Source organism: Neophocaena asiaeorientalis, unplaced genomic scaffold (genome assembly GCF_003031525.2).
Source record: "Neophocaena asiaeorientalis asiaeorientalis breed wild unplaced genomic scaffold, Neophocaena_asiaeorientalis_V1.1 scaffold70, whole genome shotgun sequence".
In the NCBI taxonomy this organism is placed as follows: domain Eukaryota; kingdom Metazoa; phylum Chordata; class Mammalia; order Artiodactyla; family Phocoenidae; genus Neophocaena; species Neophocaena asiaeorientalis.
This window is the reverse complement of record NW_020175410.1, coordinates 1,789,082-1,805,335: the sequence shown is the minus strand read 5'-3', so window position 1 is coordinate 1,805,335 and position 16,254 is coordinate 1,789,082. Positions and strand designations below refer to the sequence as shown.

General features: G+C 35.1%; 1 protein-coding gene across 1 annotated transcript in view; it reads right to left on the bottom strand.

The window, feature by feature from the left end:
* The window catches only part of AGMO (alkylglycerol monooxygenase), a 385,566-nt gene that overhangs the window by 315,319 nt on the left and 53,993 nt on the right, over nucleotides 1-16,254 (bottom strand). The window contains exon 5 of the mRNA XM_024767092.1: nucleotides 8,271-8,422. Coding sequence (XP_024622860.1) covers nucleotides 8,271-8,422 — 152 coding nt within the window. The remainder of the gene's footprint in view (nucleotides 1-8,270; nucleotides 8,423-16,254) is intronic.

The following is a 16,254-nucleotide window of genomic DNA, read 5'->3' as shown; positions in this document are numbered from 1 at the left end:
TCTTGGCCATCTGTATGTCTTCCTTGGTGAAATGTCAATTTAGGTCTTCTGCCCATTTTTTAACTGGATTGTTTGTTTTTTTTGATATTGAGCTCCATGAGCTGTTTGTATATTTTGGAGATTATCCTTTGTCTGTATTTTCATTTGCAACTATTTTCTCCCATTCTGAGGGCTGCCTTTTTGTCTTGTTTATGGTTTCCTTTACTGTGAAAAACTTTTAACTTTAATTAAGAACCATTTGTTTATTTTTGTTTTTATTTCTGTTACTCTAGGAGGTGGGTCAAAAAAGATCTTGCTATGGTTTATGTCAGAGTGTTTTTCCTGTGTTTTCCTTTAAGAGTTTTATAGTGTCTGGTCTTACATTTAAGTCTTTAATCCATCTGGAGTCTATTTTTGTGTATGGTGTTAGGTAGTGTTATAATTTCTTTCTTTTACATGTAGCTGTCCAGTTTTCCCAGCACCACTTATTGAAGAGGCTATCTTTTCTCCGTTGTATGTTCTTGCCTCCTTTGTCATAAATTAGGTGCCCATGTGCGCGTGGGTTTATCTCTGGGCATTCTATCTCGTACCATTGATCTATATTTCTGTTTTTGTGCCAGTACCATACTCTCTTGATTACTGTAGCTTTGTGGTATAGTTTGAAGTCAGGGAGCCTGATTCCTCCAACTCCGTTTTTCTTTCTCAAGATTGCTTTGGCTATTTGGGGTCTTTTGTGTTTCCATACAAATTGTAAAATGTTTTGTTCTAGTTCAGTGATAAATGCCATTGGTAGTTTGATAGGGATTGCACTGAATCTGTAGATTGCTTTGGGTAGTATAGTCATTTTCACAATGTTGATTCTTCCAATCCAAGAACATGGTATATTTCTCCATCTGTATATGTCATCATTGATTTCTTTCATCAGTGTTTTATAGTTTTGTAAGTACAAGTCTTTTGCCTCCTTAGGCAGGCTTATTCCTAGGTATTGTATTCTTTTTGTTGCAATGGTAAATGGGAGTGTTTCTTTAATTTCTCTTTCTGATTTTTCCTTGTTGGTGTATAGGAATGCCAGAGATTTTTGTGTATTAATTTTGTAACCTGCAACCTTACCAAATTCATTGATTAGTTCCAATAGTTTTCTGGTGGCATCTTTAGGATTTTCTATGTATAGTATCATGTCATCGGCAAACAGTGACAGTTTTACTTCTTCTTTTCCAATTTGTACTCCTTTTATTTCTTTTTCTTCTCTGATTGCTGTGGCTAGGACTTCCAAAACTATGTTGAATATGAGTGGTGAGAGTGGACATCCTTGTCTTGTTCCTGATGTTAGTGGAAGTGCTTTTAGTTTTTCACCATTGAGTATGATGCTTGCTGTGGGTTTGTCATATACGGCCTTTATTATGTTGAGGTAGGTTCCCTCTATGCCCATTTTCTGGAGAGTTTTTATCATAAGTGGGTGTTGAATTTTGTCAAAAGCTTTTTCTGCGCCTATTGAGATGATCATATGGTTTTTATTCCTTAATTTGGTAATGTGGTGTTTCACACTGATTGATTTGTGTAAACTGAAGAAATCTTGCATCCCTGGGATAAACCCCACTTGATCATGGTGTATGATACTTTTACTGTGCTGTTGGATTCCGTTTGCTAGTATTTTGTTCAGGATTTTTGCATCTATGTTCATCAGTGATATTGGTCTATAATTTTCTTTTTTTGTGATATATTTTCCTGGTTTTGGTATCAGGGTGAAGGTGGCTTCGCAGAATGAATTTGGGAGTGTTTCTCCCTCTGCAATTTTTGGAAGAGTTAGAGAGGGATGGGTGTTAGCTCTTCTCTAAATGATAGAATTCGCCTCTGATGCCATCATCCTGGACTTTTGTTTGTTGGAAGATTGTTAATTATGGTTTCAATTTCATTACTTGTGATAGGTCTGTTTATATTTTCTAATTCTTCCTGGTTCAGTCTTGGAAAATTGTAACTTTCCAAGAATCTGTCCATTTCTTCGTGGTTGTCCATTTTACTGGCATATAGTTGTTTGTAGTAGTCTTATAATCTTTTGTATTTCTGCAGTGTCAGTTGTGATTGCTCCTTTTTCATTTCTAATTTTATTGATTTGCGTCCTCTCCCTTTTTTTCTTGATGAATCCGGCTAAGGGTTTATCAATTTTGTTTATCTTCTCAAAGACCAAACTTTCAGTTGTATTGATCTTTGATATTGTTTTCTTCATTTCCATTTCATTTATTTCTGCTCTGATCTTTATTACTTCTTTCCTTCTTCTGACTTTGGGTTTTCTTTGTTCTTATTTCTCTAGTTGTTTTAGGTGTAGGGTTAGATAGTTTATTTGAGATTTTTCTTGGTTTTTGAGGTGAGATTGAATTGCTAAAAACTTCCCTCTTAGAACTGTTTTGGCTGCGTCCCATAGGTTTTGGGTCACCGTGTTTTCATTGTTATTTGTTCCCATGTATTTTTTTTATTTCTTCTTTGATTTCTTCAGTGTTCTCTTGGTTATTTAATAGTGCACTGTTTAGCCTCCATGTATTTGTGTTTTTTACAGTTTTTTTCCTGTAATTGATTTCCAATCTCAAAGCATTGTGGTCAGAAAAGATGCCTGATATGATTTCAATTTTCTTAAATTTTCCAAGCCTTGATTTGTTACCCAAGATGTGACCTATCCTGGAGAATGTTCCATGTGCACTTGAGAAGAAAGTGTATTCTGTCACTTTTGGGTGGAATGTTCTATAAATATCAATTAGATCTATCTGGTCTATTGTGCCATTTAAAGCTTGTGTTTCCTTATTTATCTTCTGCTTGGATGATCTGTCCATTGGTGTAACTGGGATGTTAAAGTTCCCTACTATTATTGTGCTACTGTCAATTTCTCCTTTCATGATTGTTAGCATTCCCCTTATGTATTGAGGTGCTCCTATGTTGGGTGCATAAACATTTATAATTCTTATATCTTCTTCTTGGATTGATACTTTGATCATTATGTAGTGTCCTTCCTTATCTCTTGTAACAGTTTTTATTTTAAAGTCTATTTTATCTGATATGAGAATTGCTACTCCAGCTACCTTTTGATTTCCACTGGCATGGAATATCTTTTTCCATCCCTTCACTTTCAATCTGCATGTATCCTTAGGTCTGAAGTGGGTCTCTTGTAGACAGCATATATATGGGTCTTGTTTTTGTATCCATTCAGCCAGTCTGTGTCTTCTGGTTGGGGCATTTTATCCATTTACATTCAACATTATTATCAATATGTATGTTCCTATTACCATTTTCTTAATCGTTAGGGGTTTGGTTTTGTGGGTCTTTTTCTTCTCTTGTGTTTCCCGCTTAGGGAAGTTTCTTTAGCATTTGTTGTAAAGCTGGTTTGGTGGTGCTGAATTCTCTTAGCTTTTACTTTTCTGAAAAGCTTTTGACTTTTCCATCGAATTTGAATGAGATCCTTGCTGGGTAGAGTAATCTTGATTGCAGATTTTTCTCTCATCACTTTAAGTATATCCTGTCACTCCCTTCTGGCCTGCAGAGTTTCCACTGAAAAATCAGCCTGATACCCTATGGGGATTCCTTTATATGTTATTTTTTGTTTTTCCCTTGCTGCTTTTATAATTTTTTCTTTGAATTTAATTTTTGTTTGTTTGATTAATATGTGTCTTGGTGTGTTTTTCCTAGGGTTTATCCTGTATGGGACTCTCTGTGCTTCCTAGACTTGGGTGACCATTTCTTTTCCCATGTTAGGGAAGTTTTCCACTATAATCTCTTCAAATATTTTCTCAGACCCTTTCTTTTTCTCTTCTTCTTTTGGGACCCCTATAATTCAAATGTTGGTGTGTTTAGTGTTGTCCCAGAGGTCTCTGAGACTGTATTCAATTCTTTTCAGTCTATTTTTCTTTATTCTGTTCCTCAGCAGTTATTTCCACCCATTTGCCTTCCAGCTCACTTATTTGTTCTTCTGCCTCCGTTATTCTGTTATTGATTCCTTCTAGTGTATTTTTCATTTCAGTTATTATGTTGTTCATCTCTGTTTGTTTGTTCTTTAGTTGTTCTAGATCTTTGTTAAACATTTCTTGTATTTTCTTAACCCATGCCTCCATTCTATTTCTGAGATTCTGGATCATCTTCACTATCATTACTCTGAATTCTTTTTCAGGTAGATTGCCTATTTCCTCTTCATTTATTTGGTCTTGTAGGTTTTCACCTTGCTCCTTCATCTGTGACATATTTTTTCCCCATTTTTTTTTTTTTTTTTTAATGAATGCGATTGTGTTCCTGTCTTACTGGTTGTTTGGCCTGAGGCTTCCAACACTGGGGTTTGTAGGCTATTGGGTAGAGCTGGGTCTTGGTACTGAGGTAAGGAACACCGTGAGACCTCACTCCAATGAATATTCCCTGGGGTCTGAAGGAATATGAGTTTTTAACATAATTCCATTTGGTTTTTATATAACCACTTTGAAAAAGGTTAATCAGCATATTCAGAAGTTTGGAAATTTAAGAACTAATGCCAATGAGAAGGACAAAGTTTCTTTTGTGAATTTTAAGAATTCACTCCAAAATCATCTTTGCACTTCCCCTATCATTATTGTAGTTAATTGTTAATGTCTTTTACCCATAATAAAATGAACAACTGGTGTTCAGATATGTTATTATCCAAGCTACCTCTGATGCCTAATATAGGGTTCGTATAAGATAGATGGTCATTAAACATTTGTTGAAAAAGTTAATGCATGAATGAAAAGATTATAATCATAGAAGGAAGTCTCTGAGTTAGTTAATGATTCTTGCTGGAATTTTCACTTACAGTATTTTCCTAGTACTTCACCATGCTTAGTCTCTTTTATTGTAGATTTTAATATTATGACACTAAATTCAGTCACAATTACACTTGCTTAATAAGTGAAAGAGGATAGATTCCACTTGATTTGGCCTTTTGTGGTCTAAAATGCCTTTGCTCATAGAGCTTATTTGCTAATGCATCATATGCCTTTAGTAACAGAAACTTTTTCAAATTCTCTTTTTGAGCAAAAATATTTGGCACAAATTTGTATGGAAACACAAAAAACTCTGAACAGCCAAAACAATATTAAGAAAGAAGAACAAAGCTGGAGGTATCACACACCATGATTTCAAACTACACTACAAAGGTACAGTCATCTAAACAGTATGGTTCTGGCACAAAAAGAGATACACAGATCAATGGAAGAGAACAGAGATCCCAGAAATGAACCCACAGTTATATGGGCAATTAGTCTACAACAAAGGAGGCAAGATTATACAATGGGGAAAAGACAGCCTTTTCAATAGATGGTGCTAGGAAAAATGGACAGCTATAAACAGAAGAATCAAACTGAACTACTCTCACACACCATGCACAAAAATAAGTTCCAAATGTATTAAAGACTTAAATGTAAGACCTGAAACCATAAAAAATCTAGAAAACATAGGCAATACTGTCTTTGACATCAGTCTTAGCAAAAAATTTTTTTGAATGTGTCTCCTCAGTCAAGGGAAACAAAAACAAAAATAAATAAATGGGACTACACCAAACTAAAAAGCTTTTGCACAGCAGAAGAAACGATCAACAAAATGAAAAGGTCACCAATGAATGGAAGAAGATATTTACAAATGATATATTTGATAAGGTGTTAATATACAAAATATACAAAGAACTCAACATAGAAACTCAACCTCAAAAAAAAAGCAACCTGATTTTAAAATTGGCAGAATATTGTAATAAACATTTTCCAGAGAAGACATATAGATGTTCAAAAGGGACATGAAAAGATGTTCAACATCAGTAATCAGTAGGAAAATGCAAATCAGAGCCACAATGAGATATCATCTTATACCAGTCAGAATGCCTATTATCAAAAATACAGCAAATAAGGAGTGTTAGATCTAAGATGTGAAAAAAGAGGAACCCTTGTGCATGGTTGGCGGGAACATAAATTGGTACATCCAATATGGAAAACAACATGGAGATTCCTCAAAAAATTAAAAATAAAACTACCACACAATCCAGCAACTCCACACCTGGGTACTTATCCGAAGAAAACAAAAACAGTACTTAGAAAAGATATATGCATCCCTATGTTCATTGCAACATAATTTACAATAGCCAAGAAATGGAAGAAACTTAAACACCCATCATAGATGAATGGATAAACAAGAGGTGGTGTGTATATATATATATATATATATATATATATATATATATACACATAATGGAATATTACTCAGCCATAAAAAAGAATGAAATCTTACAATTTGTGACAACATGGATGGACCTAGAGGGTATTATGCTAAGTGAAATAAGTCAGACAGAGAAAGGCAAATACTGTATTATTTCACTTATATGTGAAATCTAAAAAAACAAAACAAATATAAAAGAAACAGAGTTATAGATACAGAGAACAAATAGGTAGTTGTGAGGGGATGGGGGTGGTGGGGAGGAAAGAAGTAGGTGAAGGAGATTAAGAGGTACAAAATTCCAGATTCAAATAAATGAGACATGGGTATGAAATGTACAGTGTGGGGAATATAGTCTGTAACTATGTTATATATTTGCGCAGTGAAATATCATTTTTTTCCAACTAGCTTTCCATCACAAGTCAAAAGTCTTTGAACTTATGAGTAAGCTTCATAGCCTGAAAGTGGTGAGTGTTTTTCCAGAAGGTTTTCAGATTTTTTTAATGCCTGCCTTTACTGGACTTGGTTCAAAATTTTCTAATGGGAAGCATACTTTAAACAGCCTTGATTCCATGTTTTTAATATATTATTTTACTTTATTGCTATTCCCTGAGAGCACTTACAATCAACATATTTTTTAAAGTTTTATATTTGGTAATATTCTGTTGGTTCTTTGTTTCCTGTTATAATGGGCTTTCAAATATTAAGCAAATTAGCAGATTTTCCAAACACACACATCTATACAGGACAGTGTGATATTAGAAGGTTCCTGAAATTAAGTAATACAATGTAAATGCTTTCTGCATTACCCATTTGCTGCATAGAAAGCGAGGAAAATTGCCAATGGGTTTATTTTAGGGAGAAAACTACTATTTTGAAATAAAATACCAAGTTTACCACATCAACCCTATTTTATTCTTAATCATGTCCAATTTGGGAGTATCCTCTTACATTTATATATAAGGAAATGATGTAAGGAGCTGACTTATTATTTTCAAAGACAAAGGTTATCATACACAAAATAAATAACTTTTTCTAGTTTATCTGTTCACTACAAATTTTTTAATGAATTAACACTTTTTATAGTCTCATTAAATGTACATGCTTAAAGTGCTTAACAAAATAATGCCATGTTTAAAGTTTAACTGCCTTAAGCATAACTCTGTCCATGCTACTCCTATTTCCTTCATCCTTGCTTGGGAAGGATATTTGGTCACACATACTCCTACACACATAGCTCAGTTATTCATCGTGATCTCAAAGCTCTTCTTTCCACCTCCCATCTATTTTTTATTATTATTCCAGGTTTCTTCCTCTTCCTTCCTTCCTCCCCACCCACTCAACCCAACTACCCACTGAAATCCTGAGTTCTGCTCTTCAGTAGTTTTTCCAAATTAGCACTTTCCTCCGTTTCCCTTCAGCAATATTTTGCATGCCTAATTCCTCCTTAGAGACCACTTGTTCATCTTAGCTCTACAATCATTCTCCAATTTCTGCTTATCTCACGAGAGATTTAGACAGCTCCATGCTCTTCCATTTTCCATTCCATAACAAAACTTTCTTTGGAAGGTGTGGCCAAGAATCCCCAAAAGCAAGTTCAGTGAACCAGTACCGTAAGAAGGCTTTGTAGCAGATGAGAAATTTTGCAAAGCTGTGGTCACACTAAAGTGCATTATGGCTAATGCCTAGCTGATTGCATTTTCATTTGTAAATATGGCAATACTGCCAAGAACATGAATCAGGCTTACATATGACAGCAGGTTACCTAGGATTCCACGCTGTTACAAAGCTCTTCAGAAAAACCCTTGATAATTGGGTTGTGAAGTGATGCTATAGTCAACACTTTCTAAATGGTTTTAAAAATAAATTATATACAAGGGGTGTGAAAAATGTACCTCTATAATTTCACTTTTTTTCAACAATGACTTCAGATTGTTTCCATTTAAATTACAAATGAACTTTCATTATTAATCTTTAGATGCTGTAAAATAAACTAAGTTATTCATCTAGTCACTTGTTCAATAAATATTTACTGAATACCAGCTATGTGGCAAACACAGTTCAACATAAGTTGAGTATCAAAAAAGTCTTGGTTTGCAACTTACCATGAGCCATACGATGAAACCAGTAGTAACCAAAGTCAACTCCCAAGAAAGTTAAATACCAAGTCCATGGAGAATCCCAAGGCAAACTGATGAGCCTGTAGTTCTCCCAGATATAAATGTAACTGGTCAGTTCAATGCTCCTGGAAAACCAACTGGAAAGATACAATGTATAAGCAATGATTATACTATATTTTAGAAGTAAAATTATGCTAAACCATTTTAGATAATATTTAAAAATTAATATGTTCATACATAAAAATAAAATCCTTTCCCCCTTTCTCTTGGCTTCTTACTGCTCTATGATACCTTTGAAGAGGCTCAATTTCCTTGGTATCAAAATGATTCACGTGGTGTTTCCTTTTGTTTCATAGGCATCATGGATGTCAACTATTCCCCTATTTCATGGAATTTAGGAAGTTCCCTTTATATGTCTCTTAAAAATACTTTTCATGGAAACCATATAACATAAAAATGACAAAACTATGACTTATTTTCTGTGACTGTCATTTCTAAATCTTAGTAAAGAACACAAGAAGGGTGCTTTTTAAAGGAAATGTAAAAAGTAGAAAATTATAAATAGCATATTTTTTAAAGGGACTGCAAAATGACTACTGCCTTAAAATATATTAATCCCATAAAGTTTGCCTTTAGATTTAAAGTTGCTTCTGACTGACTCTATTCTCTCTCTTCCTGTCTAGTCCCTCCTCTCTTTCACACACACACAAACACACACACACACACACACACACACACACACACACTCTATGTTTTCTAGATATTATTCTTATGACTACAAATTGGATTCTCATAGCATATCAGTATTTCTTACAGTAATATAAACTATGGATCTCAAAATATAAGGGAATAATTTTTCCCTAGAAATAAACAATTGTTTTTAAAACCCAGACAGCATATCTCTTACCACATATTCTACCAAGCTTCTATAAATTCTTCTGTCAAGAAATTTCAAAAATATACATAATATACTTCAATTTTATAAAGAGTAGTATTTTTCCTTTTAAATCTCCTGAGATCAAATTTAGGATCAGACTCAAGATAATCATTCCTTTTATCACTTTTACAGATATGATCGAACTGACTTTTTCATTATTATTTTTCACTCATATGTAAAATGAATTATTCTACTTAATAAAGATTTATTTATAAACCATGAACAAGTGAGAAAGTTCTGAAATATTCTAACTTTAAATAAAAGTCAAAGAAGCAGCTCATTAGTTTATTGTTAAAATTCATTATTTTACTAGTATTTCCCTTTACATAGTCAGCGTCTATGAATTAGCATGTTACTGGTTTTGTTGGAGACCCGGATGTTTACTTTTAATCCAATGTTGACGTTAGTTATGATATGACTTTAACTGTGATTTAATAACTTTAAAATTGTCTCACATTTTGAATCCTTCAAGTTATTATTTAATCAGTAACATAAAACACTAGGCTTCTTCACAACAGCATTAATATAAGTAACTAATAGAAATGCCAAATACCTACACTTTGAAAAAGGATTACACATCATCAGATCTTAAAACTCAGTTTTCAATTTAAGATTACTCTAGGTTTGTAAATTGGTCCCCGTACACGGAGGGTAAGAAGAAACTAAAGAAAGAGACAGAACACTCCAGACTGGGAAGTGGCAGTTTTAACAAACAAGGAACTTAGAGAGGAGGTTTGTCTTCGGTGGCTGCAAGACATGTAAATGTCCATACTCTCACTCCAGAATGTTAAAATTTTCTAGAAAGGTCTTAACTGGGTTCAAGTCACTTATTCAGTCCAGATGGTCTCAACAACACCTTACTCTCTCAAGACTGCAACCCTGAAACAGCTGTTAGCATGGGACTGTAGGTGGAACTTACATTCCATGGACAGGGGAGAGAGTAAGGGAAAGGGGAAGGGGAAGTAAAGTTCAGCTTATAGGTCAACCAGGGTCGCATCCTCTCCATGACCTCCTCCAACAATTATATGGCTGGAAAGAGCAATTTTGTCCTTAATTGTGAGTCCTTGATCCAAGGAGACTACCTACCCAGCACCCCTGTCACAACTCAGGCAATGCCCTGGATACTTCCAGAATCCCCTGTCAAGTGGCCCTGAGCCTGCTTTCAGGACTGCATGGGCCTCTTTCCTGGTCCAGGCCTCCAGAGGGTCCACCTATGCATGCGTGTAAAGTCCTCAACATGACAAGGTAGACAAAAGTGGCTTCTTTGGACGTGCAGACAGAGCTGGGACGAGCAGTCTGGGGTGTGCACACACAGGTGTGTGAGGTCCCTCATTAGACAGCACAGGCCATGGGCCAGGGGCTTTCACCCTGTTCTGGAACTCTGAGGAATCCAAGAACTTGAAATTTGAAATGTGTCTTCCAATTTGTCATCCAGGTTATTTATCAGGGTAGGGGGAATAGAACAAATTGTATTTTAAATCATGTTAGCTTGGTTGGTAATTCTTATACATCTAGACTAAGGTTTCTGAACAGTGTCATTACTGACATTTGGACAAGATAATTCTTTGTAGTAGGGGTCTGTCCTGTGAAAACTATTACCCAAATTATGAAACCTTATAATTGCTCCTTAGTACTCATTAGTAGAGGATTAACCACATAAAATTCAAGTTTTAGGGAAAAAAATGGTGAATAATATCAATCTTATATGATTATAACTTATTATTACTTAATTTTTCTAAAACAGAAATTCTAAAGTTTGACACTGCTGCTATTTGGGCCAGATGATTCTTTGCTGTGGGGGCCTTTCCTGTGCATTGTAGGACATTTAGCAGCATCCCTGGCCTCTGCCCACTAGATGCCAGTAGCACAGCCCTCCACCCAGGTGTGACAACAAAATGTCCAAATGTCTCCCAGGGGCAAAACTGCCCCAGTTGATAACCCTAAAAAAGACTGATCTAGAAAAAAAAAATTAAAACTTAGGAAAATGCAATAGAAAGTTGAAATAATCTAGTTTTTTTTTTATATCCGCTTTACTACATGGTGTCAAAGCAGGTCAATTCATGGATTCATTCATTCAAAAAATTCATATTAAGTGCCTGCTAGGTTCCAGGCACAGCACAAGAAAGGGAAGACACATTGGTGAAGAGGGCAAATACAGCCACCTGCCTCATCAATGTCCCACCAATTCAGTATCTCTTTTTAAAGTTGCTGTCTTTCTTGTCAGTTTTCTAGTGACAACTGAAATAGGCTTTCAGATAACAAAACTTCAATAATAGAAAGAGGGTCCCTGGAAAACTTCCATGTGTAAAACAAAAAGAACCTGCCTGTAATTGAAATACTTTATTTCCTGTACAGGTGCCAGGTCTTGAGCAGACACCCAATTTATTATTCTGTCAACTTACTTATTAGGGTTGACACAAATCGAGCTGAAATATGCCTTACATACTACAGGCAAGGCTGTTTCTTTTTTTTTTTTTTTTTTCACACCTTAGCACAAAGCCAAACTTTCCTCAAGGTGAAGGGAAAGAGTGGAGAAGCTGTGGGAATTAAATTCCCGGTTCTCTATCAGCAAGATGAATATGATCCTCTTCCATCATAAATGGGAAAAAACAGCCATGGAGTGCCCACAACTAAAAACAATTCGGCAAGAGATACACCTGGGAAATGATTATCAAGCTCTGGAAAGCCCCTGATTGCAGGAAATAGCACCTATATTTTCAAAAATGTTCCCACCAGACCTTGAATCATAAAACTAACCCTCTTCCTCTTTCTCTTCCCAATTCCTTCATTCTCTCCCAGCCCCCAATCCCAGCATATGACTCTGCACTCTGGAATTCAAATGACAACTCTAACCCCTATCCTGTAGAAAGAGACATATGTAATATGCATATATAGTGAGCTTACTTTATCATGTGGAGATGGAAATTAGGTAGCACAGGGGCTTTGAATAACCAAATGCTAGATCCGTTTTATTCATTAAGTTTGAATGCAAGACTGAGAAAATAATCTAAATATAAGGAGGCATTAGACTCCTCTAATTAACAACCTGCATGTGTAGAGACTCCCCTCCCATTTTGTCCTATATTCTTTATAAATTCCCCCCAAATAGCTATTTCTCTTGGGTCTGAAGTATATCTTCTGGCAAATGAAAGACAGTTAATTTTTATGTGTTTTATGTAAGCTTTTCTGTCCACACTAGAAATTTGTCCTGTCAGACTGGTGGTTGCCAAGGGGGAGGAGGTTGGGGGAGGGATGGAGTGGGAGATTAGGGTTAGCAGATGTGAGCTTTTATATATAGAATGGACAAACAACAAGGTCCTACTGCATAGCACAGAGAACTGTATTCAATATCCTATGATAAAGGAAAAGAATATTTTTAAAAAGAATGTATATATATGTGTGTGTGTGTGTATGTATAACTGAATCATTTTGCTGTATAGCAGTAATTAACACAACACTGTAAATCAACTACACTTCAATAAAAATAAAATCTGTCGGGCTTCCCTGGTGGAGCAGTGGTTGAGAGTCCGCCTGCCGATGCAGGGGACACGGGTTCATGCCCCAGTCTGGGAAGATCCCACATGCCGAGCAGCGCCTGGGCCCGTGAGCCATGGCCGCTGAGCCTGCGCATCCGGAGCCTGTGCTCCGCAACGGGAGAGGCCACAACAGTGAGAGGTCCGCATACCGCAAAAAATAAAAAATATGAAATAAAATCTCTCCTGTCAATGTTTACTGACTGTAAAATCTGGTAAGATACCAAAATAGTATTCCAGTACTGATGGTGGATTTTTAAAAATATAAAGTTACTTTATAATGTTGAAATGTTTCAATAATCAATAAATGAGAGTAAGTATTATTTGAGGATTGAGAATTACAAAGCTAATTTGTTATTAAAGTCATCTGAGTGTGAATGTTCCCATCATCGAAAGTAGAGAGAGGTAACACTGGACAGGTCGTTCACCATCTCACTATCTCCCAGCTAATTTGACATGAGAGCATTAGGCTGAATGGACCTTAAAATTATCTAGCTCTCAAAATACTCTCATGCTCTAATCATTAATCAAGCAAATGAAATTTGATGTAAGGCTCTCATTGCAAACTGTTAAAATTTCAAAGCAACTTTCAGAGTAAGTTGAATTACGTACTCAGTGTTCACAGACATCTGCCAACTTGTACTATTTTATAATTGTCATTAGAGAAATTTGGCCAGATTATGCAAAATTGAAAAAAATAAAGACTTTTTATTTCTAAAAATCTTGTCATAAATTAGAAAATAAACCAATATTTAAATGAGATCATTTGAAATACCCTTACAAGTTTCACGAAGTTATAAATAATATATATATAACTATATGTTATATATATAACTATATATATATATTGATTTTTCTGAGAAATTGCGTTGTTTATTTCTAAATCTCTTATACCTGGCCCAGGAACTTGCACTCTCTATCTGTAAAGCTACTGCCACTTTTGCTCCATCTAGTGGAATATTGATTTTTGCTCAGTAATAACAAAATACATAACACAAGCTCTACCTTCTGCAGGCAGACATTTGTACTGCTATTTCCTACTGTGAAATGACATTTATGAAACAATCACTTAATTTAATTTCTTTTTAAAACAACCGCAAAACCATAGACTTTTGTAAACACAATGTGGTAGATTTGGAAGAAGTAAATGTGCTACATTTTTTACTTTGCAAGAAGTAAATTACTTCAAGTAATTCAATTACTCTACTGAATAAGCACGCAAAGCCAGACTAATAAGCGCAGGGAAGCTTGCATTCATCATTTGGGAAGGATAGTCTAAGAGCTACCTCTGAAGTCACACCATTAATAACAAAGTCTGTTTATAAGGTTTCTAAGGTAAAAGTTAAGGGGACATGTAAAAGTTAAGGGGGCATTCTCTCTAGCAAAAATAACTAACAAACCAGCAGATTTTTTAGATATATTTTGTTCACATGGGGTGTTCATTTCATAATTTTCTAAGTTAATAAAAATATGTTAATATTCATAATAAAATACCATTATTAACATTACATAAATAAATTTATCTCTTACTTAGGATAATGAATAACTGTTGACTAAAGTCATCATCCCAAATGACAGGTACTTGTTTGTCAGAAGTCCACGTTGCCAAAAACAGTATTGCCTCTGCTACTAAAGTCTAGTGTAAAAATGCAGTACACAATTTTCCTTTATTCTCTAGTCCCATCCCAAGGAGTCAAAAGTATCTCAAAGAAGTTTAATTTCCTCCTCTTTAAATTTTTTATTTTTTTTTATGAATTGAAACTTTCTTGTCAGGAGTGGAAAATTCCATGGCAGCCATGGCCAGTAAAACTGTAGATACCTTTGGTCCAACATTGCAGACCTAGCTCCACAGTAAAAACTGGCAGGGACCCATATGTATTAAAAGTAGAGTGTCCCCAACTCATTTGAAAATTTACCTACTTAAATTATCCCTCCAACCTATTGCAATTTGATTTATAATCTGCTGTTTCAACAGAATAAATGAACCCATTAAAAACAAACATACTGTAGATATTTATATCAGGAATAAAATTTCTCTGGGGAGGATGCAATTTATGAAAGCAGAAATATTGGAAGGAAGTAACAAATCGAAGTCCCAATTTTCTAATGAAGGATTGGAAACTGAGCTCTGCTTCAACAAGCAAGAAAAAAAACCATGTAATTATTTTTCACTCATTAGCATTTCAGTCAGTAGCAGAATATTTCAGAAGTTTCAGATAGATTTTTAAAAATTGATTTAGTCAATATTTTGTTTAGTTTAATTTTTTATAGTGACAAATGCAAGTAACTGACAGAAAGGCAGATTATCTGCATATGATACAATGCATTTAACTACAATAAATACACATATCTGTCTATAATTTCAGGACTAGATTCTGACTAGGAAGTCTGCCTACTGAATTCCAGAAGAGCAAAACAGATGCAGGCCTGCCCAGAATCTGGTTCTTAGGACAGATGGACTTTTATTACATATCATGGTCTGTCCGACAGGCTTGTAAACAAGGTACAATCTTGTCTATGACGAATATTTTCCCTTACATAAAGATTTGAAAAGATACACATATATCTTTTCCATCAATATGGTAAGTATGCTACCAATCTTCAAGGTACTTTGACGTTTATGTAATAACGAAATTGAGATCCTCAAATAAACATTGTTTTTCCTCAAAGTCTGCACACAGCATTTCCATTACATGAATGGCAAAGTGGAAAAACATGTTCATGGTTGCACTTTCATTTCCCCAACTTCTTTTTTCAGAGGCCACATGCCTATTTCAACTTATTATCCAAAGTATAATTCCTCACAAAGGGATTAACAAATGGTATACTACCATTTTTCTTGCAATCATGTATTTTAAGGACGTGGCAAGCCCCTGTTGTTGGTATAGAAAGTGAAATTAGTCCCTCGGAGAGGGTATGATCAATGCCGTGTTAATCTAACCTTCAGCTGTTAACGATTTGCAGGAGGATTCCCCTTGATGCTGTGGCTTCAACTGAAATATTGTTCTAAGAGTTTCTGTCAAATCCCCCTTCTCGTCTTGTGCTGAAAGGGGATTGAGGGGAGTGCATCCTGAGGATCAGCTTTCCTTCTCTGCTTATATCTATGATTTTTTTTTAATAGCAACAAAGTAAATGAAAATATTTTAAAATTTTATTTTCAAATAATTAGCTTTGCTGAGACCTTTCACATAAGACTATGAGAGATAAAATTCTTTATAAAACTTACAAAGTTATCCACATTTCATAATTTAGGATTGTGAACAAAAAAGAAGATGCTGTTCTCATTCAAAATACAACTATAGAAAAATATGCTCCAAATTCAAGTTCACAACCTTTTCCCTTTCTTTCAAAGGGCACCAGAGTTCACAGCTTGTGTTAGCTTAAGGAGTGTTATGAGTAGTGGGATGTGAAGAAAAAGAACTGCAGGCTTATCCCTGAAGGACTGGTTTGTTTTGGTTTCTCTCTCTCTCTCTCTCTCTCTCTCTCTCTCTCTTTCTCT